Here is a 25680-nt window from a genome sequence, read left to right as displayed (position 1 = left end):
AAGTGCACTTGTTATTAGTGAGAATATACTTATTTTAAAGGTATTTTTTGGGTTCATTGAGGTTAGCTAATTTAGTTTATTTTCTATTGGCAGATAATTTTGCTTAGTTCAAATAAAATACCCCTCATTTTTGTATTTTTTTTCTTGTTTTTGAACACTGATTTTTTGCAGTGTACTCTGGTAAAAAAAATGTGAAAGGCATTTAAAACTACTTTTTTAAAGTAATAATTTCTTACTTCAAGCATGAAAAAAAAAATCATTATGTCAAGATAATGGCTTTAATTCATTTAAGAATATTTTTCAACGTATTGAGCAAAAATGTCTCTTTTTTTTTCTACCAAGAAAAGTGTTATTAGTGAGAATATACTTGTTTTAAAGTATTTTTGGGTTCATTGAAGTTAGCTAATTTTACTTGTTTTTTTTCCTTTGTTTTTGAACACTGACTTTTTGCAACTGACACATATTTTCCTCACTCTTTATTCAAGTGTTCAAGTTAGATACATAAATGTCACTTGATATACAAAGCCCGACCCCGCCCCAAAAAACACACTTTTTTTCAGAACAAACTCAACAAATTTCAGTGTTGAGACAGAAATATGAACTCTTGTCACCTAATAATTTATGAGTCAATCTCAACTGACTTGAAACAAAGCGGTGGTTTTATTTTTTGTACTGACGTCTGCTGAATACGGGCTGGAAAATAAATTGCAAAACGGTGACAACAGTCAAGTGAGGGCCCGCATATTTACAGCAAAGCTAAAAGAAAGGTTTAAAATACACGCAAGGCCCGGATAGTGCAAGGTCTTTTGGAGAGGCCACGACCAAGTGAAGACACACCCGCAAACAGTTGGGTGGAAAGATGCCAAGAATCCATGGAGCAGGTGTGTGGAGGTCACAGGTAACCACTGATGTGTTACCTGTTCTACTTTCTTGGATAGTCACAGCATTTTGTGTGAAAGAGAGTAAGTAAGTGACCATCGTGGCTATTCCACTTCCGACGTGGCCGGCAGGAGCACACCGTACACCCAGGACAGTCTTACCTACCTACCTACCTACCCCTGGAGCTGGTTCCAGGCGCTCACCTTTGATGGACGAGGACAAAACGGTCAAAAAGACTGACCGGACTATGTGTAGAAGATGACCTCGGGAATCTGTCCGTCCTCCACTGAAGTGCCGTTGTTGTTGCCCGCCGCGTAGCAGAAGGTGAAGCAGGTCTTGGTGCCCGTTGTGGAGGACTCGTGCGTGACCTTGCGCATGCCCTTGGTGCCATAATGGGAGTCTGGGCCCTGCGGGAGGGATACAGGGAGCCCATAATTACACATCACAGAGTGGATTATGTTGGTAATATTATTCGGAATATAAGGCGCACTAAAAATCCTTTCATTTTCTCAGGAATCAATAGTGCACCTTGTAATTAGAGATGTCCGATAATGGCTTTTTTGCCGATATCCGATATTGTCCAACTCTTAATTACCGATTATGATATCGACCGATACCGATATACAGGTAAAAGCCAGTAAATTAGAATATTTTGAAAAACTTGATTTATTTCAGTAATTGCATTCAAAAGGTGTAACTTGTACATTATATTTATTCATTGCACACAGACTGATGCATTCAAATGTTTATTTCATTTAATTTTGATGATTTGAAGTGGCAACAAATGAAAATCCAAAATTCCGTGTGTCACAAAATTAGAATATTACTTAAGGCTAATACAAAAAAGGGATTTTTAGAAATGTTGGCCAACTGAAAAGTATGAAAATGAAAAATATGAGCATGTACAATACTCAATACTTGGTTGGAGCTCCTTTTGCCTCAATTACTGCGTTAATGCGGCGTGGCATGGAGTCGATGAGTTTCTGGCACTGCTCAGGTGTTATGAGAGCCCAGGTTGCTCTGATAGTGGCCTTCAACTCTTCTGCGTTTTTGGGTCTGGCATTCTGCATCTTCCTTTTCACAATACCCCACAGATTTTCTATGGGGCTAAGGTCAGGGGAGTTGGCGGGCCAATTTAGAACAGAAATACCATGGTCCGTAAACCAGGCACGGGTAGATTTTGCGCTGTGTGCAGGCGCCAAGTCCTGTTGGAACTTGAAATCTCCATCTCCATAGAGCAGGTCAGCAGCAGGAAGCATGAAGTGCTCTAAAACTTGCTGGTAGACGGCTGCGTTGACCCTGGATCTCAGGAAACAGAGTGGACCGACACCAGCAGATGACATGGCACCCCAAACCATCACCCAACCATGCACATTTTGCATTTCCTTTGGAAATCGAGGTCCCAGAGTCTGGAGGAAGACAGGAGAGGCACAGGATCCACGTTGCCTGAAGTCTAGTGTAAAGTTTCCACCATCAGTGATGGTTTGGGGTGCCATGTCATCTGCTGGTGTCGGTCCACTCTGTTTCCTGAGATCCAGGGTCAACGCAGCCGTCTACCAGCAAGTTTTAGAGCACTTCATGCTTCCTGCTGCTGACCTGCTCTATGGAGATGGAGATTTCAAGTTCCAACAGGACTTGGCGCCTGCACACAGCGCAAAAGCTACCCGTGCCTGGTTTACGGACCATGGTATTTCTGTTCTAAATTGGCCCGCCAACTCCCCTGACCTTAGCCCCATAGAAAATCTGTGGGGTATTGTGAAAAGGAAGATGCAGAATGCCAGACCCAAAAACGCAGAAGAGTTGAAGGCCACTATCAGAGCAACCTGGGCTCTCATAACACCTGAGCAGTGCCAGAAACTCATCGACTCCATGCCACGCCGCATTAACGCAGTAATTGAGGCAAAAGGAGCTCCAACCAAGTATTGAGTATTGTACATGCTCATATTTTTCATTTTCATACTTTTCAGTTGGCCAACATTTCTAAAAATCCCTTTTTTGTATTAGCCTTAAGTAATATTCTAATTTTGTGACACACGGAATTTTGGATTTTCATTTGTTGCCACTTCAAATCATCAAAATTAAATGAAATAAACATTTGAATGCATCAGTCTGTGTGCAATGAATAAATATAATGTACACGTTACACCTTTTGAATGCAATTACTGAAATAAATCAAGTTTTTCAAAATATTCTAATTTACTGGCTTTTACCTGTATACAGTGGGGCAAAAAAGTATTTAGTCAGCCACCAATTGTGCAAGTTCTCCCACTTAAAATGATGTCAGAGGTCTGTAATTTTCATCATATGTACACTTCAACTGTGAGAGACAGAATGTGAAAAAATCCAGGAATTCACATTGTAGGATTTTTAAAGAATTTATTTGTAAATTATGGTGGAAAATAAGTATTTGGTCAATAACAAAAATTCAACTCAATACTTTGTAATATAACCTTTGTTGGCAATAACAGAGGTCAAACGATTACTATAGGTCTTTACCAGGTTTGCACACACAGTAGCTGGTATTTTGGCCCATTCCTCCATGCAGATCTTCTCGAGAGCAGTGATGTTTTGGGGCTGTCGCCGAGCATCACGGACTTTCAACTCCCTCCACAGATTTTCTATGGGGTTGAGGTCTGGAGACTGGCTAGGCCACTCCAGGACTTTCAAATGCTTCTTACGGAGCCACTCCTTCGTTGCCCGGGTGGTGTGTTTGGGATCATTGTCATGCTGGAAGACCCAGCCACGTTTCATCTTCAAAGCTCTCACTGATGGAAGGAGGTTTTGGCTCAAAATCTCACGATACATGGCCACATTCATTCTTTCCTTAACACGGATCAGTCGGCCTGTCCCCTTAGCAGAAAAACAGCCCCAAAGCATGATGTTTCCACCCCCATGCTTCACAGTAGGTATGGTGTTCTTGGGATGCATCTCAGTATTCTTCTTCCTCCAAACACGACGAGTTGAGTTTATACCAAAAAGTTCTATTTTGGTTTCATCTGACCACATGACATTCTCCCAATCCTCTGCTGTATCATCCATGTGCTCTCTGGCAAACTTCAGACGGGCCTGGACATTCACTGGCTTAAGCAGGGGACACGTCTGGCACTGCAGGATTTGATTCCCTGTCGGCGTAGTGTGTTACTGATGGTAACCTTTGTTACTTTGGTCCCAGCTCTCTGCAGGTCATTCACCAGGTCCCCCTGTGTGGTTCTGGGATTTTTACTCACCATTCTCATGATCATTTTGACCCCACGGGATGAGATCTTGCGTGGAGCCCCAGATCGAGGGAGATTATCAGTGGTCTTGTATGTCTTCCATTTTCTGATAATTGCTCCCACAGTTGATTTTTTCACACCAAGCTGCTTGCCTATTGTAGATTCACTCTTCACAGTCTGGTGCAGGTCTACAATTATTTTCCTGGTGTCCTTCGACAGCTCTTTGGTCTTGGCCATAGTGGAGTTTGGAGTCTGACTGTTTGAGGCTGTGGACAGGTGTCTTTTATACACATAACCAGTTCAAACAGGTTTATTAATTAATACAGGTAACGAGTGGAGGACAGAAGAGCTTCTTAAAGAAGAAGTTACAGGTCTGTGAGAGCCAGAGATCTTCCTTGTTTGAAGTGACCAAATACTTATTTTCCACCATAATTTACAAATAAATTCTTTAAAATTCCTACAATGTGAATTCCTGGATTTTTTTTTTCACATTCTGTCTCTCACAGTTGAAGTGTACATATGATGAAAATTACAGACCTCTGTCATCATTTTAAGTGGGAGAACTTGCACAATCCGTGGCTGACTAAATACTTTTTTGCCCCTCTGTACAGTCGTGGAATTAACACATTATTATGCCTAATTTTGTTGTGTAACAGCTGAATGAGCAGCACAGTTACAGTATAAATAAATATTTATGAATTAAGTACCGTATTTTTCGGACTATAAGTTGCGACTTATGTGTGAACTTAACACATTAGCGTAAAATATCAAATATTATTGATCTCATTCACGTAAGAGACTAGACGTATAAGATTTCATGGGATTTAGCGATTAGGAGTGACAGATTGTTTGGTAAACGTATAGCATGTTCTATATGTTATAGTTATTTGAATGACTCTTACCATAATATGTTACGTTAACATACCAGTTGCTTATTTATGCCTCATATAACGTACACTTATTCAGCCTGTTGTTCACTATTCTTTCTTTATTTTAAATTGCCTTTCAAATGTCTATTCGAAAATTTAGAGCCATTAAAATGTGTGTACGTTTCGTTATCCGATTAGTCGACTAATCGTTAGGATAATCGCTGACTAATCGACTATCAAAATAATCGTTAGTTGCAGCCCTCAAAAAGGCACCTATCAGGAGACATTATCTGGCGTTTTGTTTCGCAATATTATGCACCTTCTGGTTTCTGCTGATGTGTATTTGGGATCTGCATAAGTCCCGAAAATGTGCGCGGGGCCGCCATTGTAGCCCACGCTGTAGTCAATAAGCTCCTCCTTTTTCTCTATCCTCTTGTTGTGAGGCTTTCATCTTCCGCTGTTGCCATTTGTAATATAAAGTAGCGTAAAGTTCTAACTTATATCTGTCAGACTCGCTATGGGAGCACAAAAAATGACAGGGAGAAGACACTGTCAAAGTGGAGGCGCGTAAATAAGAGCGCCCACAAAACGGCGCATCCTGAAGAGACTGTCAGCAAGCAACTTGAAGATGATGTGTAAAACATCATCTATGCAACATTTTGACCAAAGAACCACCATCACATGTTATGTAGACCACAAGGAAGTCTTTTAAAATGTAGAAAAACTATCAATATATAACTAATTTGGGCAAAATTCTGTAACACCAGTGCTACTCATTTTAGCAGAATTCAGTAGCACCGGTGCGACTCATTTTAGCAGAATTCAGTAGCACCGGTGCTACTCATTTTAGCAGAATTCAGTACAAATTTGAGCAGAATTCAGTAGCACTGGTGCGACTCATTTTAGCAGAATTCAGTATAAATTAGAGCAAAATTCAGTAGCACCGGTGCTACTCATTTCAGCAGAATTCAGTACAAATTTGAGCAGAATTCAGTAGCACAGGTGCTACTCATTTTAGCAGAATTCATTACAAATTTGAGCAGAATTCAGTAGCACCGGTGCTACTCATTTGAGCAGAATTCAGTACAAATTTGAGCAGAATTCAGTACAAATTTGAACAGAATTCAGTAGCACCGGTGCTACTCATTTTAGCAGAATTCAGTACAAATTTGAGCAGAATTCAGTAGCACAGGTGCTACTCATTTTAGCAGAATTCAGTAGCACCGGTGCTACTCATTTCAGCAGAATTCAGTACAAATTTGAGCAGAATTCAGTAGCACCGGTGCTACTCATTTGAGCAGAATTCAGTACAAATTTGAGCAGAATTCAGTAGCACCGGTGCTACTCATTTGAGCAGAATTCAGTACAAATTTGAGCAGAATTCAGTAGCACTGGTGCTACTCATTTGAGCAGAATTCAGTACAAATTTGAACAGAATATAGTAGCTCCGGTGCTACTCATTTGAGCAGAATTCAGTAGCACCGGTGCTACTCATTTGAGCAGAATTCAGTAGCACCGGTGCTACTCATTTGAGCAGAATTCAGTAGCACCGGTGCTACTCATTTGAGCAGAATTCAGTACAAATTTGAACAGAATTCAGTAGCACCGGTGCTACTCATTTTAGCAGAATTCAGAACAAATTTGAGCAGAATTCAGTAGCACCGGTGCTACTCATTTGAGCAGAATTCAGTACAAATTTGAACAGAATTCAGTAGCACCGGTGCTACTCATTTGAGCAGAATTCAGTACAAATTTGAACAGAATTCAGTAGCACCGGTGCTACTCATTTTAGCAGAATTCAGAACAAATTTGAGCAGAATTCAGTAGCACCGGTGCTACTCATTTGAGCAGAATTCAGTACAAATTTGAGCAGAATTCAGTAGCACCGGTGCTACTCATTTGAGCAGAATTCAGTACAAATTTGAACAGAATTCAGTAGCACCGGTGCTACTCATTTTAGCAGAATTCAGTACAAATTTGAACAGAATTCAGTAGCACCGATGCTACTCATTTTAGCAGTATTCAGTATAAATTTGAGCAAAATTCAGTAGCACCGGTTCTACTCATTTGAGCAGAATTCAGTACAAATTTGAGCAGAATTCAGTAGCACCGGTGCTACTCATTTGAGCAGAATTCAGTAGCACCGGTGCTCCAAGTGAAAAAGCCCTGATAAATTGAACACAGCTTAGTAAAAGAGCATGTACAAACCTTGAGTGTGGCACAGGCGGTGTAGTTAACGTTGGGTAGTATCTCTACTGGCTCTTTGAACATGACTCGGAAGGTGTTGGCGGAACCGTCGCAGCTGAAGCCGGTTTCGTTCTGGCCCAGTACCGTGTTACTGTCTGTGTGAATAATCTGCACAAAGAGCAGCACGGCTCACATGAAGACTGCAACAACACAGCGGAGGATGCAAGGTCCGGATGGTACCTGTATGTTGACTTGGTAGTCTGTCGGTCCGTGTATTGAGCCGTACAGACCGAACCCAACCACAAAAATCCTTCTGTTGACTGAGAACCTGAGGATGTGTACGTTAAAGATTTACATGAGAGGTACAGCACACAAGACCATGGTTACCATGTTAAAATGTCGCACCGTATGCGGTCGCTTGTGCCGCTGTAGCCCCAGCGACTCTCCACCTGTCCAAAGCGGGTGATGCTGCACTCCTTGCCACGCAGGCAGCAGCGAGGCCGGTCGATGAAGTCCACCCGCGGCTTGGGGTTGACCGTGAAGTGCAGGAAGAGGCTCACCACCTCTCGGTCAGTCAAAATACTGGACTGGGCTGGCACTGGTGAAGGTAAAACACAGTCTGGGTCTGCATGCTTTTTGGAAAGTGAGGTTTTTTAATGTTTTTTTATTACCTGCCGCAAACTCTTCGATGGTCATGAGAGGGAAGCGGATGAGTGTGAGGGCCTTGCCCAGCACTTTGCGCTTGTTCTCCGGGGTGGGCTGCAGCTGCTGCCTGTGGGCCTCCGCCTCAGCCCAACGCACCGCGGCGCCAAACAAACGCACCTCCCGCACGCCGAGGGTGTCCCTCTCCAACACGGCCATCAGCGTGTCTACAAGGGCGGAGAATAAATATGACATGTGATGCAACATGGCGCCGTTAAAAAGGCACGGCGGGCCGCAGTACCAAGGTCGATGTCGGTGAAGCCTTCGGCGGCGAGAGCGTCTCCGGTGTTCTTATCGATGTTTTCCAGGCAGAGGCTGGCGAGTTGAGGCTCATCGAACAAGCGCGCCTGAAACAGGAAGACACAAGTAAGACGGGACAACATGCATCTGATGATGTCAAGTACAGTGGTGCCCCAACTTAAGAGTGTTTTGAGATAAGAGCTGTCTCTCTGCTAATTGTTAAGCTTTAATGGGGAACTGCACTTTTTGGGTGAATTTTGCCTATGGTTCAAAATTACAGATGTCCGATAATGGCTTTTTTTGCCGATATCCCATATTCCGATATTGTCTAACTCTTAATTACCGATTCCGATATCAAGCGATACCGATATACACAGTCGTGGAATCAACACATTATTACCGTATTTTCCGCACTATAAGGCGCACCTAAAAACCACAAATTTTCTCAAAAGCTGACAGTGCGCCTTATAACCCGGTGCGCTTTATATATGGATTAATATTAAGATTCATTTTCATAAAGTTTAGGTCTCGCAACTACGGTAAACAGCCGCCATCTTTACTATGGCATCGAACAACTATGAAACTGTGGCATGAAACAACTAACATGAACTATGGCATATAACAACATGAAACTGTGGCATGAAACAACTAACATGAACTGTGGCATGAAACAACTAACATGAACTATGGCATAGAACAACATGAAACTGTGGCATGAAACAACTAACATGAACTATGGCATAGAACAACATGAAACTGTGGCATTAAACAATTAACATGAACTATGGCATAGAACAACTATGAAACTGTGGCATGAAACAACTAACATGAACTATGGCATAGAACAACATGAAACTGTGGCATGAAACAACTAACATGAACTATGGCATCGAACAACTATGAAACTGTGGCATGAAACAACTAACATGAACTATGGCATCGAACAACTATGAAACTGTGGCATGAAACAACTAACATGAACTATGGCATAGAACAACATGAAGGGGACGGCGTGGCGCAGTGGAAGAATGGCCGTGCGCGACCCGAGGGTCCCTGGTTCAATCCCCACCTAGTACCAACCTCGTCATGTCCGTTGTGTCCTGAGCAAGACACTTCACCCTTGCTCCTGATGGGTGCTGGTTAGCGCCTTGCATGGCAGCTCCCTCCATCAGTGTGTGAATGTGTGTGTGAATGGGTAAATGTGGAAGTAGTGTCAAAGCGCTTTGAGTACCTTGAAGGTAGAAAAGCGCTATACAAGTACAACCCATGAAACTACGGTAAACAGCCGCCATCTTTTTTCCCCGTAGAAGAGGAAGTGCTTCTTCTTCTACGCAAGCAACCGCCAAGGTAAGCACCCGCCCCCATAGAACAGGAAGCGCTTCTTCTTCTACTGTAAGCAACCACCCGCCCGCGTAGAAGAAGAAGAAGCGCGCGGATATTACCGTACGTTTCATTTCCTTTGTGTGTTTACATCTGTAAAGACCACAAAATGGCTCCTACTAAGCGACAGGGATCCGGTTCATGAAAAGACGCAATCTCTCCATCCGCACACGGATTACTATTTCACAGCAACTGCCTAAAGACTTTCAAGAAAAGCTGGCTACTTTCCGTGCATATTGTAAAAACAAGATATCAACATGGACGAGGTTCCACTGACTTTTGATATTCCTGTGAACCGCACTGTGGATACAACGGGAGCACGTACGGTGAATATTCGCACCACAGGGAATGAGAAGTCATCCTTCACTGTGGTTCTAGCTTGCCATGCTAATGGCCAGAAACTTCCACCCATGGTGATATTCAAAAGGAAGACCTTGCCAAAAGAGACCTTTCCAGCCGGCGTCATCATAAAAGCTAACTCGAAGGGATGGATGAAGAAAAGATGAGCGAGTGGTTAAGGTAAGTTTAAGTTTACGCGAAGAGGCCGGGTGGCTTTTTTCACGCAGCTCCGTCCATGTTGATATACGATTCCATGCGCGCCCACATCACGCTGGTTTTAATATATTATTAAAGTTTGACTGACCTATTTGACTGTTTTTTTGACATTCCTTTAGCGCAGTTAGATGCGGCTTATAACACGGGGCGGCTTATAGGTGGACAAAGTTTTGAAATATGCCGTTCATTGAAGGCGCGGCTTATAACCCAGGGCGCCTTATGGTGCGGAAAATACGGTAATTGTTAAAAGTTTTAATGGGGAACTGCACTTTTTGGGTGAATTTTGCCTATGGTTCAAAATTACAGATGTCCGATAATGGCTTTTTTTGCCGATATCCCATATTCCGATATTGTCCAACTCTTAATTACCGATTCCGATATCAAGCGATACCGATATACACTGTCGTGGAATTAACACATTATTATGCCTACTTTTGTTGTGATGCATTAAACCAGGGGTGCTCATTACGTCGATCGCGATCTACCGGTCGATCTCGGAGGGTGTGTCAGTCGATCACCAGCCAGGCATTAAAAAAAATAGTCCTAAAAATGAGCGATCATAAATCTTCACTATGACGTCACTTTCGTCACTTGATTGACATTCACGGCACCCGAGGGTCTTCTGAGATGACGCTGGCTGCTGCCAGCTCATTAAAATTACCGACCGGAAGGCGAGAAACACTTTATTTCAACAGACTCTGGCGCCATACCTGTCGTCAAAACTCCAAAGACCGACTGCACAGTTGCACAATAAAAGCTCTGCTTCATCCTGCCTGCGCTACCAAAATAAGAGTCTCAGAAAGCTGGCGTGCACAAGCTAGCAAGCTACGGAGTTTGCCGACAATGTATTTCTTGTAAAGTGTATACAAAGGAGTACGGAAGCTGGACAAATAAGATGCCAAAAACCAACCACTTTCATGTGGTATTGGACAGAAAGGAGGACTTTTTTCTCCTCCATTCGAAAATGCGGACGTTATCATCACTACTGTCTGATTCCAATCAATGCAAGTCATCAGAATCAGGTAATACACCAACTTATATTCTTGTCTTCATGAAAGAAAGGAATCTATATGTGTTAAACATGCTTGTATTATCTTTAACCACCTTTAAGTTGTTAACAATATTAACTATATGTGTTAAACATGCTTGTTTTATCTTTAACCACCTTTAAGTTGTTAACAATATTCACTATATGTGTTAAACATGCTTGTTTTATCTTTAACCACCTTTAAGTTGTTAACAATATTAACTATTTGTGTTAAACATGCTTGTATTATTTTTAACCACTTTTAACAATATTAACTATATGTGTTAAACATGCTTGCATTATCTTTAAACACCTTTAACTTGTTAACAATATTAACTATATGTATTAAACATACTTGTATTATCTTTAAACACCTTTAACTTGTTAACAATATTAACTATATGTATTAAACATACTTGTATTATCATTAAACACCTTTAATGTATTAACAATATTAACTATGTGTGTTAAACATGCTTGTATTATCTTTAACCACCTTTAAGTTGTTAACAATATTAACTATTTGTGTTAAACATCCTTGTATTATTTTTAACCACCTTTAACTTGTTAACAATATTAACTATATGTGTTAAACATGCTTGCATTATCTTTAAACACCATTAACTTGTTAACAATATTAACTATATGTATTAAACATACTTGTATTATCATTAAACACCTTTAATTTATTAACAATATTAACTATATGTGTTAAACATGCTTGCATTATCATTAAACACCTTTAACTTGTTAACAAAAACATATATTTCATAAATAAGCAAATATAAATTCTATATATGAATGAGGTAGATCCCCACGACTTGATCAATTGAAAAGTAGCTCGCCTGCAGAAAAAGTGTGAGGACCCCTGCATTAAACAATGTAACAAGGTTTTCCAAAATAAATCAACTCAAGTTATGGAAAAAAAATGCCAACATGGCACTGCCATATTTATTATTGAAGTCACAAAGTGCATTATTTTTTTTTAACATGCCTCAAAACAGCAGCTTGGAATTTGGGGCATGCTCTCCCTGAGAGAGCATGAGGAGGTTGAGGTGGGCGGGGTTGAGGTGGAGGGGTAGGGCGTAGCGGGGGGTGTATATTGTAGCGTCCCGGAAGAGTTGGTGCTGCAAGGGGTTCTGGGTATTTGTTCTGTTGTGTTTATGTTGTGTTACGGCGCGGATGTTCTCCCGAAATGTTTGTCGTTCTTGTTTGGTGTGGGTTCAAAGTGTGGCGCATATTTGTAACAGTGTTGAAGTTGTTTATACGGCCACCCTCAGTGTGACCTGTATGGCTGTTGACCAAGTATGCCTTGCATTCACTTGTGTGTGTGAAAAGCCGTAGATATTATGTGGCAGTGCCTTTAAGGTTTATTGGCGCTCTGTACTTCTCCCTACATCCGTGTACACAGCGGCATTTTAAAAAGTCATACATTTTACTTTTTGAAATCGATACCAATAATGTCAGATATTACAATTCAAAGCATTTATCGACCGATAATATCGGCAGTCCGATCTTATCGGTCATCCCTATTCATAATCATTATAAAACACTTGACAGCGGACAGATATTTTTAGTGCACTCTAAATATGAAATAAATGTGATCAAAAGTCAGCTTACAATGGGAGTCGTTCAATTCTGCCTCTAGAGCCCCCCAAAAAACATCCACACACCCCTATTAAGGTTTTATATGCATGATATAAGTTTATATGTAATGTAGTAACATTTATAATAACATTTAATTGTCAGAATAATTGTTATCACAAAGCTTTGTGTTGAAATGAGTTCCCGGCGAGAAGACAAAAAGCTGTCTTTGAACCTACCAAGAAAAAGGCTTGTAAAACTCCACTGTGTAGGATGGGAAGCAACATGAAGGTGTTCTGTTTCTTTCGTGTATTGTAATCAACAGAAAGATATTGTCTGACCCAAGAACTACAAAGCGGAGAAGAAGCAGGGCCTGACTCCCCTCAAGACGACCTGTTTTACGACCTTTTCTTTTGAACTGTTGTAATCAAAGGCGACGGCTGTTTACGACCCACGTCCCTTAGAAAACAGCTGTTGCCATGTACTCAGGGAAAGTCCAAATAAAAGAGGTGGCGTACAATCTTTCACCAGAGAGTGCTGGAGACTGACTCCCCTCAAGGCGACCTGTTTTACGACCTTTTCTTTTGAACTGTTGTAATCAAAGGCGACAGCTGTTTACGACCCACGTCCCTTAGAAACAGCTGTTGCCATGTACTCAGGGAAAGTCCAAATAAAAGAGGTGGCGTACAATCTTTCACCAGAGAGTGCTGGAGACTGACTCCCCTCAAGGCGACCTGTTTTACGACCTTTTCTTTTGAACTGTTGTAATCAAAGGCGACGGCTGTTTACGACCCACGTCCCTTAGAAAACAGCTGTTGCCATGTAATCAGGGAAAGTCCAAATAAAAGAGGTGGCGTACAATCTTTCGCCAGAGCGTGCTGGAGACTGTCCAAGAGTACAGCCCAGAGGTTTCTCCTCAAATTGAGTCAAATTGAATTCTGTCTCTTTTTAATTCGTTGCTTCTTGTCTTGTTTAATAGATGTCATCAGTGTTTGAACCCGACATTACTATTTACCTATTTTGATCATTTTAAGCATACGAGGCGCATTCATTTAAAAAATGCATCATGACATTTGCTTTTTTTTTTCATCACTGATTATTACTCACTGCAGACTTCATGAGAGCCAACAAACATAATAAACCTCACTTACTGTACAAGGTCTGTCGTCATTAGGGTGCAGACTGTTAGGATATTCATATATTCCAATTTAGATGAAAAATGTCTCATAATTTTCACCAAGAAACGGGGTGGGAAGGACAAGTGTTTTTTGTGTTGTCTTAATGAGTTCCAGCTCCTAAATGGCTGTCAAAGTGTCCCAACTTGTTGGATTATATCCTCAGCCATCTAAAGTTAAAGTACCAAAGATTGTCACACACACACGAGGTGTGGCGAAATTATTCTCTGCATTTGACCCATCACCCTTGATCACCCCCTGGGAGGTGAGGGGAGCAGTGAGCAGCAGCGGTGGCCACGCCCGGGAATACTTTTTGGTGATTTAACCCCCAATTTTAAGCCTTGATGCCGAGTGCCAAGCAGGGAGGTAATGGCTCCCATTTTTATAGTCTTTGGTATGACTCGGCCGGGGGTTTGAACTCACAACCTACCGATCTCAGGGCGGACACTCTAATCACTAGGCCACTGAGTAGGCCTACCGTCTAGGTGAGATATATAAATATAAAGACAATATAACATACATCCATAAACGTGGATGCATATGCAAAAGTGCAATATATTTATCTGTACAGTAATCTATTTATTTATATCTGCACCTTATTGCTCTTTTATCCTACCATGCGCTAATGCAGGGGTGCTCACACTTTTTCTGCAGGCGAGCTACTTTTCAATTGATCAAGTTGTGGGGATCTACCTCATTCATATATATAATTTATATTTACTTATTTATGAAATATATGTTTTTGTTAACAAGTTAAAGGTGTTTAATGATAATGCAAGCATGTTTAACACATATAGTTAATATTGTTAATAAATTAAAGGTGTTTAATGATAATACAAGTATGTTTAATACATATAGTTAATATTGTTAACAAGTTAAAGGTGTTTAAAGATAATGCAAGCATGTTTAACGCATATAATTAATATTGTTATCAAGTTAAAGGTGTTTAATGATAATACAAGCATGTTTAACACATATAGTTAATATTGTTAACAAGTTAAAGGTGTTTAATGATAATGCAAGCATGTTTAACACATATAGTTAATATTGTTAACAAGTTAAAGGTGTTTAAAGATAATACAAGCATGTTTAACACATATAGTTAATATTGTTAATAAGTTAAAGGTGTTTAAAGATAATACAAGCATGTTTAACACATATAGTTAATATTGTTAATAAGTTAAAGGTGTTTAAAGATAATACAAGCATGTTTAACACATATAGTTAATATTGTTAATAAGTTAAAGGTGTTTAAAGATAATACAAGCATGTTTAACACATATAGTTAATATTGTTAATAAGTTAAAGGTGTTTAAAGATAATACAAGCATGTTTAACACATATAGTTAATATTGTTAACAAGTTAAAGGTGTTTAAAGATAATACAAGCATGCTTAACACATATAGTTAATATTGGTAATAAGTTAAAGGTGTTTAAAGATAATACAAGCGTGTTTAACGCATATAGTTAATATTGTTAATAAGTTAAAGGTGTTTAAAGATCATACAAGCATGCTTAACACATAGTTAATATTGGTAATAAGTTAAAGGTGTTTAAAGATAATACAAGCATGTTTAACACATAGTTAATATTGTTAACAACTTAAAGGTGGTTAAAGATAATACAAGCATGTTTAACACATATAGTTAATATTGTTAACAACTTAAAGGTGTTTAAATATAATACAAGCATGTTTAACACATATAGTTAATATTGTTAATAAGTTAAAGGTGTTTAAAGATGATACAAGCATGTTTAACACATATAGTTAATAGTGTTAATAAGTTAAAGGTGTTTAAAGATAATACAAGCATGTTTAACACATATAGTTAATATTGTTAACAAGTTAAAGGTGTTTAAAGATAATACAAGCATGTTTAACACATATAGATTCCTTTCTTTCATGAAGACAAGAATATAAGTTGGTGTATTACCTGATTCTGATGACTTGCATTGATTGGAATCAGACAGTAGTGCTGATAACGTCCGCATTTTTGAATGGAGGAGAAAAAAAGTCCTCCTTTCTGTCCAATACCACATGAAAGTGGTTGGTTTTTGGCATCTTATTTGTCCAGCTTCCGTACTCCTTTGTATACACTTTACAAGAAATACATTGTCGGCAAACTCCGTAGCTTGCTAGCTTGTGCACGCCAGCTTTCTGAGACTCTTGTTTTGTTAGCGCAACTGTGCAACTGTGCAGTCGGTCTTTGCAGTTTTGACGACAGGTACGGCGCCAGAGTCTGTTGAAATAAAGTGTTTCTCGCCTTCCTGTCGGTAATTTTAATGAGCTGGCAGCAGCCAGCGTCATCTCAGAAGACCCTCGGGTGCCGTGAATGTCAATCAAGTGACGAAAGTGACGTCATAGTGAAGATTTATGATCGCTCATTTTTAGGACTATTTTTTTTAATGCCTGGCTGGTAATCGACTGACACACCCTCCGCGATTGACGTAATGAGCACCCCTGCGCTAATGCAACAAGATTTTGTTCTTATCTGTACTGTAAAGTTCAAATTTGAATGACAATAAAAGTAAGTCGAAGATGCATGATTTATGATCTACAATAAACTTAAATGGAGCAGGGAAGCGAGGAAGCAGCAGACCACTTGACAATGTAAACATAGACACACAGGAAGTGATCACGGCGCCGCTATAAATAGTTTGTCTGCGTTAGCACTAATAATAACAATATCACTAATACTTGTTAATATTTAAGTCACCAAATGTAAATGGAGTATTGCTGGCGCTTTTTGAATGCTTATTTATCCAATTTTATGGGCGGAATAGTGGAGTTCACATTGGCTCCGCTGTAGGGGACTTTTTAGAAATTCATAAAAAAGGTTTTTTTATGCTCTATGAAAATATATATATTAATAATAATAATCCTACTTCACGGTCACGTCGGCCCCAATTAACTGTAATTAACAAGAGACGAGTGGAACAGCGAAACAGACTTTCCAGTGACGTTCAACACGACGTGGAATCCCAGTTTGGTGAAGGGAACACGAGACGTGGGATTATCTGACCTGAGTGAGCAGCATGAAGGCGTTGTCTGCCCTCAGGTTCTTCTTGAGGAACTCAACACAGTGTGCCTCCAGGGCTGGCACGGCGTACTTTTTGGCAGTGTACAGCGTGGTCATGACGGTCTCTGGCCCGATCTGAACTTCATCAGAGTACAGAAACCTGCAAAAGGTTAAAAAACAAAAACATAACATTTTAGTGAGGCTGAACTTTAATGTATTTGTAAATATGTATTAGTATCGGGGTGGCGTGTCTCAGATGGTAGAGCGGCCATGAAGAAACTTGAGTTACTGGTATGACTCTAGCTTCCGCACCTACGTCCCACCGAGCTAAAGACTTGTGTATTGTTTTCTCACGCCCTTGGACTTTCCCTTTGGACAAATTCCCGAAATTCCCAGATTTCCCGGGACATTTTTCCCCATTCAAAATGAATTGGCCATTTTTCAAACTTCCACCATTTCCACATTTTTCGATCCGATTCAAACTATTCCACATTCAACATACTCCACTCATCCTGGACATTGAAACTATAATTTTTTCAAGTAAAAAAAAAAATTCCAGGAAGTTCCAGAATTCCATTTTTTGACCCTTTTTTCTGGCGACTACTCCTTCCACAATTTTCAACCCATCTCAACCGTTCCACCGTCCAAGCATTCCTCTTAATCAGGACAAAAAAACAAAGTTGTTTTTCGAACTGGAAAAATTCCCAGTTTTCCCGAAATTCCTTAACACCATTTCTCAATTAAAAATGTTACTACTTCTACATTTATCAACCGATTTGAAAAAAAAAACAACACCAACCATTTCAACTAATTCAGAACATACACATTTTTTTTTTTTGCATTTTCAAAAAAATTCCCTCTTTTCCCGAAATCCCCAAATTGCCATGAATTTCCCATTGAAAAGGATGGGACATTTTTCAAAGTTCCACAACTCTCACTCAAACTGTTCCAACTTCAAAATATTCAGCCTGTTCAAGAATTGTGTGCTCCTTTTCAAAAACTGTAAAAAAAAATAAAAAAAAAATGTCCCGGATTTCCAAGAATTCTCCGTTTTTAGGGACATTTTCACCCACTCCAAATGAATTATCCATTTTTCACAATTCCAACATTTTTCTACCTATTCAAACCATTCCACCTTCAACATATTCCACTCATCCGGGATATTCAAACAAAGTCTTTCCCAATATCCAAACCAAATTCCGGTTTTCCTGGAAATCCAAATGCTTCAACATTCAAAACATTTCGACATCAGGGTTTCCCGCAGCGTTTTGTTGTTAAGGCGGCCGCCTTAACAACAAAGAGCCACCGCCTAAACTAACGTCTTAACAAGATCTCCAGCCACACGTGCGCATTTAAAAAACTATCTCTGTCCCCAAGCAAACGCATACACTGAGTGTCATACGCATGCCAACATACTGGGGGCGCTGTAGCCTAGGACTTAAGACCATTTTAGCCAATCAGAAACATCCAAACCGTCACTTCTGGAGGCGGCATATAGCAAAAATGGCGGGTCACAGCAAGAAAGAATTATCTATGTGGACTGACAGAGAAGTAGAGCTACTTTTAAGCATCGTTTTGGAGTTTAAAGGGGAACATTATCACAATTTCAGAAGGGTTGAAACCATTAAAAATCAGTTCCCAGTGGCTTATTTTATTTTTCGAAGTTTTTTTCAAAATTTTACCCATCATGCAATATCCCTAAAAAAAGCTTCAAAGTGCCTGATTTTAACCATCGTTATATACACTCGTCCATTTTCCTGTGACGTCACATAGTGACGCCGATACAAACAAACATGGCGGCTAGAACAGCAATGTATAGCGACATAAGCTCGGATTCAGACTAGGGATGTCCCGATCTGATATTTGGATCGGATCGGCCGCCGATATTTGCCAAAAAATGCGTATCGGCAAGGCATGGGAAAATGCCGATCCAGATCCAGTTAAAAAAAAACAACTCTGGTCCGTGTTTTCCAACGCACCTATTTAAATAATACATTCCACTTTTCTGCTGCTCCCTAATTTCCGTTCCGCATTTTCCAGCACACCTTCAACACATCCACAGGTATGTGGATTCTCACACAGTTGCTTTTAGCTGCTGGTATTACACGACAGGCTCTTCTCACTCTTTTCTGTGTCTCCCTCTCACAGACAGCAAGTGCACCTTCTTACACACGTCACATACTGTCAAGTCATACGTCACATACTGTCACGTCATACGTCACATACGTATACGTCCTCCCCGAGCAGAGAGGTACCAGCATGGCAAACGTTAGCTGTGATGCTAGCGCAGCCGTGTGACCAACGTTCTCTCTAAGGTGCGCGCTTGTGCAATTGCGCACTGTTTAAACGTCCTCTGCGCATAGCAATTATATGCCACGCACAAAATCAAATAAAAAAATAAGCGCATAACAATTTTCGACACACGGACACGACAGAGAAAACAGTTTTCGTCATCATTGTTCAAATATTGTAACGTCTGTCGAGACGCTTATCTCCGTTCGGTGCCACACGTCCACACCATCAAAATGCCGAGGCAAAAATTTCCAGATCAACACTGTATGAAAAAATTAGTGATTTTTTTAGTTGTGATTACCTTCTCTGCATGAAAGTTTAAAAGTGGCATATATTAATGCAGTATGAAGAAGAATGTTTTAATGTAGACATGCAAGCCTTGAAAGAAAATGTTGAAAATTAAGACTACATTTCCTGCAAATGGGTGCATTTCTACCCTATATTTTAACTAAATTTATTCTCATATCAAACTCTTTTGGCTGTCTTTTTGACACTTACATCCGGCGCCCCCCTCCACACCCTGGATTATAAATAATGTAAATAATTCAATGTGATTATCTTGTGTGATGACTGTATTATGATGATAGTATATATCTGATAGTATATATCTGTATCATGAATCAATTTAAGTGGACCCCGACTTAAACAAGTGGAAAAACTTATTGGGGTGTTACCATTTAGTGGTCAATTGTACGGAATATGTACTTCACTGTGCAACCTACTAATAAAAGTCTCAATCAATCAATCAAAACACATAGAATCATCATACTGCTGTGATTATATGCATCAAGTGTTCATTCAAGGCTAAGGCAAAATATCGAGATATATATCGTGTATCGCAATATGGCCTTAAAATATGGCAATATTAAAAAAAGGCCATATCGCCCAGCCCTAGTTCAATGATGCCATTTCTGTTTGTCATGTATAATTGTGTCTATTTTGTGTTTATCCTTGAATAAACAGGTCAGTTTCTTGTTACCAACCATTGTGTATTATTCAAACTCACCTAATTCAGCTGGCTAGTTATCATCAAGAGTACTAAAACCCTTTTCAACATGATTCTGACAACTAAGTAGGCTAAATAACTTTAAACTTTAATACATGCTCGGATAGGCCATTATCGGTCAGTATCGGTATCGGATCGGAAGTGCAAAAACAATATCGGTACCGGATCGGAAGTGCAAAAACCTGGATCGGGACATCCCTAATTCAGACTCGGATTTCAGCGGCTTAAGCGATTCAACAGATTACGCATGTATTGAAACGGATGGTTGTAGTGTGGAGGCAGGTAGCGAAAACGAAATTGAAGAAGAAACTGAAGCTATTGAGCCATATCGGTTTGAACCGTATGCAAGCGAAACCGAGGAAAACGACACGACAGCCAGCGACACGGGAGAAAGCGAGGACGAATTTGGCGATCCCCTTCTAACCAACGATTGGTATGTGTTTGTTTGGCATTAAAGGAAACTAACAACTATGAACTAGGTTTACAGCATATGAAATACATTTGGCAACAACATGCACTTTGAGAGTGCAGACAGCCCAGTTTTCATCAATTAATATATTCTGTAGACATACCCTCATCCGCTCTCTTTTCCTGGGGGTCTGGCGGCAGATTTCTTTGACTTTATCGTTGGAAATGCATCTGCTTTGAGTGTCGCAGGATATCCACACATTCTTGCCATCTCTGTCGTAGCATAGCTTTCGTCGGTAAAGTGTACGGAACAAACGTCCAATTTCTTGCCACTTTGGCATCTTTGGGCCACTGGTGCAACTTGAATCCGTCCCTGTTCGTGTTGTTACACCCTCCGACAACACACCGACGAGGCATGATGTCTCCAAGGTACGGAAAACAGTCGAAAAAACGGAAAATAACAGAGCTGATTTGACTCGGGTGTTTGAGAAAATGGCGGATTGCTTCCCGATGTGACGTCATCGCTCCGAGAGCGAATAATAGAAAGGCGTTTAATTCGCCAAAATTCACCCATTTAGAGTTCGGAAATCGGTTAAAGAAAAATATGGTCTTTTTTCTGCAACATCAAGGTATATATTGACGCTTACATAGGTCTGGTGATAATGTTCCCCTTTAAGATAATTTAAAATCTGCCACATTTTCTTCGACTTAACTTTCAGATTGTAGCCAAAGGCAAATTTTTTTGGCTTTTTTAATTTTTTTATTTGCCACCCGTAGAAAGCCGGTGTTGTTTCGAAATCTGTTACCCATCGGAATTTGTAACTCCAGGGGGCGATGTTCCCATGGCGTTTGTTTGATGGTTAAACTGCAAGCCCAAAGAGGAGGAGAAGAAGAACGCTTGCGTAAATGGCGTAAACTATCCTTAATGCTGAAACGTCAATTGTCAGAATTTCAGCATTAATAAATTACACATATTCTGGAAATCAATTACTTGCTTTCATTATAGTATGAGTCCATTGTATCGCGTAAATGGCGTAAACTATCCTTAATGCTGAAACGTCAGTTGTCAGAATTTCAGCATTAATAAATGACACATATTCTGGAAATCAATGACTTACTTTCATTATAGTATGAATCCATTGTTATTATTAATGCTGAAATTCTGACAACTGACGTTTCAGCATTAAGGATAGTTTACGCCATTTACGCAAGCGTTCTTCTTCTCCTCCTCCTCTTTGGGCTTGCCGTTTAACCATCAAAAATTTTGGATAAATGTGTTTTGGCGCAACTAAAGCCTTTTTTAGATGAAAATAGCACTTTAAATCCATTTCAGTCTGGATACAAAGCTTTGCACAGTACTGAATCTGCACTTTTAAAGGTTTTTAATGATTTGCTTTTAATATCTGATTCTGGCAGCTCTGCCATTTTAGTGCTTTTAGATCTTACAGCTGCCTTTGACACAGTCCACCACACAATTCTTTTAGATCGCCTGAGAGACTGTGTGGGTGTCAGGGGGACTGCATTAGTGGTTTAGATCCTACCTGTCAGAAAGGTCCTTCTCTGTCAGGCTGGGGGACGCCACTTCTTCTTCTGCTCCGCTTTACTGTGGTGTCCCCCAGGGATCTATTCTAGGCCCCATCCTGTTCGCTCTATATCTCCTCCCTCTTGGAGAGATTTTTAAGAGGCATGGAGTGTCTTATCACTTTTATGCAGACGACTGCCAAATTTATATGCCTATTTCAAAAGGCCACGGCCCCCTGACACCCCTTCTCAACTGTCTATGCCACGTCAAGGCTTGGTTAGCCCAGAATCTTTTAATAATGAATGAGGGAAAAACGGAAATTTTAGTGTTGAGACCATTGCAAAATGATGTGTGTCCCAAAGTCACCAGCCTTGGCGTCACTATAGACAGCGATTTTAAACTTGACAAACAAGTCAATGGCGTTTTAAAATCGTGTTTTTATCATCTTCGTCTTTTAGCAAAGGTAAAACCGTTTTTATCTTTTAACCTTTTTGAACAAGTCGTGCATGCTTTTATTTCAAGTCGCCTGGACTACTGCAATGCACTTTATGCTGGCATTAGCCAAAAAGCGCTCTCCCGGTTGCAGTTAGTCCAGAAAGCGGTAGCACGACTTTTAACAGGGGCCAGGAGACGCCAGCATATAACCCCAATCCTTGAGAGTTTGCACTGGCTCCCTGTTCATTTTAGAATTGATTTTAAAACCTTGCTGTTTGTTTTTAAAGCTTTACATGGACTGGCACCTCAGTATATCTCGGACCTCATCCAAACTTACAATCCTGCGCGCGCTCTGAGGTCCGAGAGCCAGCTCCAGCTCGTGGTGTCCAAGACGAGACTTAAAACCAGGGGAGACAGGGCCTTCTCTGTGGTCGGCCCTAAGCTCTGGAACACTCTGCCCCTCCATGTTCCAACTGCTCCCACAGTGGAGTGTTTTAAGTCTCGTCTTAAGACCCACTTTTATTCTTTGGCTTTTAACACTACGTGAGTTGTGTGGTCCTCTGTTGTCCTCTGTGTTTTTAAAATGTTGCTTTCTATTTACTGTTTTAATTGGTTTTACTCTTTGAAATTGTTTTTAATCATATTTATTTTATATTGTTTTTAATTGTGTTTAATATTGTTGTGCAGCACTTTGGAAACATTTTGTTGTTTAAATGTGCTATATAAATAAAGTGATTGGCAACACTAAATTGGCCCTAGTGTGTGAATGTGAGTGTGAATGTTGTCTGTCTATCTGTGTTGGCCCTGCGATGAGGTGGCGACTTGTCCAGGGTGTACCCGCCTTCCGCCCGATTGTAGCTGAGATAGGCTCCAGCGCCCCCCGCGACCCCAAAGGGAATAAGCGGTAGAAAATGGATGGATGGATGGATGGATGCAGGGCCGGCCCGTGGCATAGGCCGTATAGGCAAATGCTAAGGGCGCCGTCCATCAGGGGGCGCCAAGCCAGTGCCACAAATGTTGGAGAAAAAAAAAAAGGAAAAAAAAGTTGTTACTATTATTTCTAAATACAAAAAAATAATCTCACGTTAATTAAAATGCAAAGTAAAGCCTATTTAATAGAAATATTATTTGTTACAACATTACGCCCCCCCCTCCTCCCCCCGCACGGTGCGCCTCCTCCCTTCCCGTATCATGACTCTTTTTGGACGTCACCACATCAAAAAATCAACACAAGATGTCAAAACGGCCAAAACTGTCAGGTGCCCAGGGAAGAAAAAAGAGAAAAGAAGAGGAGGAGAAACGAGAAAAGACAGAGGTAGCAGGTAGGTAACGTTAGCCTACATGAAATTATTTGTCTGTTACAGAATGTGATAGTAACCTGGCTTTTTAGCATTAAGCTAATGTTACATGATTCGGCAATTGCTAATCAATAGCTAGATCTGTTTTAACGTCGGGTTAATATTGTGGAGGGGGCTAAATTGTTATGGAAAATAATAATGTAACGTTAGGTAATTACAGTACTCCCACCTTACATTCCTCAGGGACATTTGTATTAGCTCTTTTAAGCAGGTGTTTTTTGTTTACATTATTGCCTTCTGGTTAGCTAATGTTTGCCCTGCAGGTAATAGTCACTTTTCCACCCCTTTATATATTAGGTATAGTTGTAAGTAAAAAAAAAAAAAAGGTCAAAGACAAAGCTATTCGGGTTCTTGTGAGTATATACACTTCACTGCCGATGTGGGGGGGCGCCACCTAAAATCTTGCCTAGGGCGCCAGATTGGTTAGGGCCGGGCCTGGATGGATGGATGGATTGGATCAAACAAACGTCATGGGAACATCGCCCCCTGGAGTTACAAATTCCGATGGGTAACAGATTTCGGTACAACACCGGTCCGTGAAAGTAATGCATACATTAAAGCGGTCCCTGGTGGGAAAAAAGGTTGGTATGAGAAAGACATCACGCACACAGTTTCTTACTTGAGCAAAGCCAAAAAGGCAGCTGCTTCCACGTCAGGGAGCTCGATTTCCGTCGACGTCGTCGCCATCCCGCCGTTAAACATGGCGTCAAACACAGCACTTCCCACCGCCAGGACGAACCTACAAAAAAGCAGTTATGAGTGTCGCAGACATGATTATTACATCCGCCATCTCACCTGTGTGCAGGTATCCTCTGAACGCCCATGCCTTTGCCCACCAAGAAGTGCACGTCGCTGAGCACTTCGTTGTTGAAGAGGAAAGCGAACCTCTCCTTCACGGTGCTCTTCGTCGCCTGCCAGTTGTACACCGGCTCCCGGTACACCAGCACGGACGCAGCCGCCGGTGTAGCGGCGGGGGCCGCGGGAGCGTTCGACGGCGCGATAGTCGCCATGTTGGAGGCCGGGGTGGACATGCCTCCTGAGGCCGCGGCACCTGCCCCCGCGGGCGGCTGCGAGGAGCCCTGAGAGGGCGGCGGAGCTCCAGTGCTCGAAGCGCCGTTAGCCTCCGCGCCGCCGGGCCCCAGCTGGGGGTTCTGGCGCCGGGTAGCTCCCTGCGCCCCTCCGGCCGAGCCACCCGCTCCGCCGTTGGATGCCGGCATGGAGAAAACGCTGTTGCTGGGTTGGCTGTTTCCCAGCGGGCCCGGACAGGCGAAGTTGAGGCAAGGAGGCCTGCCAGTGTTTTCTCCGGCCGCCATCTTACATGGAGCTTAGGCGTCAACACAACACAACACACTTCTTCGCCTCCTCGCTTTTTTTGAGTAGTATTTACAACAAAAAGCCACAACAACGCCCCCTACCGTACGACATCCGAAGTCTCCTTTCAAGATGGCTGCTGCACACGTTATTTTATTTTTTATTTTTTTTAAAATAATAATAATAGTAATATTATTTCAAACCCAGGGGAATCCTTTTTGGTCCGTTCATTTATTTCCAAGTCTGAAACGCAAATAAAATTAAGAAAATAGGGCCGTTTTTCGATTTTTATAATTTATGGCGGATTTTAAAGCAAACAAAAAAGGGGTTGATTTTCATAAAAATATTGCCATACAATTGTATTTTGTGCTGTTTTCCTTTTATGGATTTTATTTTTTTAAGATAAACACGCAAATCGAAAAAATGTTTTTATTATTTTGTATTTTTATTTTATTTTTTCACTGGAACAGACCTAATTCATACTTGCCAACCCTCCCGAATTTTCCGGGAGACT

At 40.9% G+C, this 25680-nt stretch overlaps 1 protein-coding gene across 1 annotated transcript; it reads right to left on the bottom strand.

The window, feature by feature from the left end:
* Positions 1-461: 461 nt before the first annotated feature.
* LOC133618417 (BTB/POZ domain-containing protein 2-like) lies at positions 462-25242 on the bottom strand. Its single transcript, XM_061978751.1, has 9 exons — positions 24651-25242; positions 24475-24594; positions 16838-16994; positions 8094-8199; positions 7822-8019; positions 7556-7748; positions 7391-7478; positions 7172-7318; positions 462-1286 (listed from the first exon to the last, which is right to left on the bottom strand). The coding sequence occupies exons 1-9, from the start codon at positions 25166-25168 to the stop codon at positions 1125-1127; spliced, it is 1689 nt and encodes a 562-aa protein (XP_061834735.1). The 5' UTR covers positions 25169-25242; the 3' UTR covers positions 462-1124.
* Between the last annotated feature and the right edge of the window lie 438 nt (positions 25243-25680).

The sequence above is a fragment of the Nerophis lumbriciformis genome, linkage group LG19 (genome assembly GCF_033978685.3).
Source record: "Nerophis lumbriciformis linkage group LG19, RoL_Nlum_v2.1, whole genome shotgun sequence".
Lineage (NCBI taxonomy): Eukaryota > Metazoa > Chordata > Actinopteri > Syngnathiformes > Syngnathidae > Nerophis > Nerophis lumbriciformis.
The sequence above is the reverse complement of the archived record's forward strand: the minus strand, read 5'-3'. Positions and strand labels throughout refer to the sequence as shown.

Coding starts and splice junctions, on each gene's coding strand:
- LOC133618417 (XM_061978751.1), bottom strand. CDS start 25,168: ATGGCGGCCGGAGAAAACACTGGCAGGCCTCCTTGCCTCAACTTCGCC. Junction 7,749..7,821: donor CATCGAAGAGTTTGCGGCAG/GTAATAAAAAAA, acceptor TACCTTCACCAG/TGCCAGCCCAGTCCAGTATT. Junction 7,479..7,555: donor GGCACAAGCGACCGCATACG/GTGCGACATTTT, acceptor ACACATCCTCAG/GTTCTCAGTCAACAGAAGGA.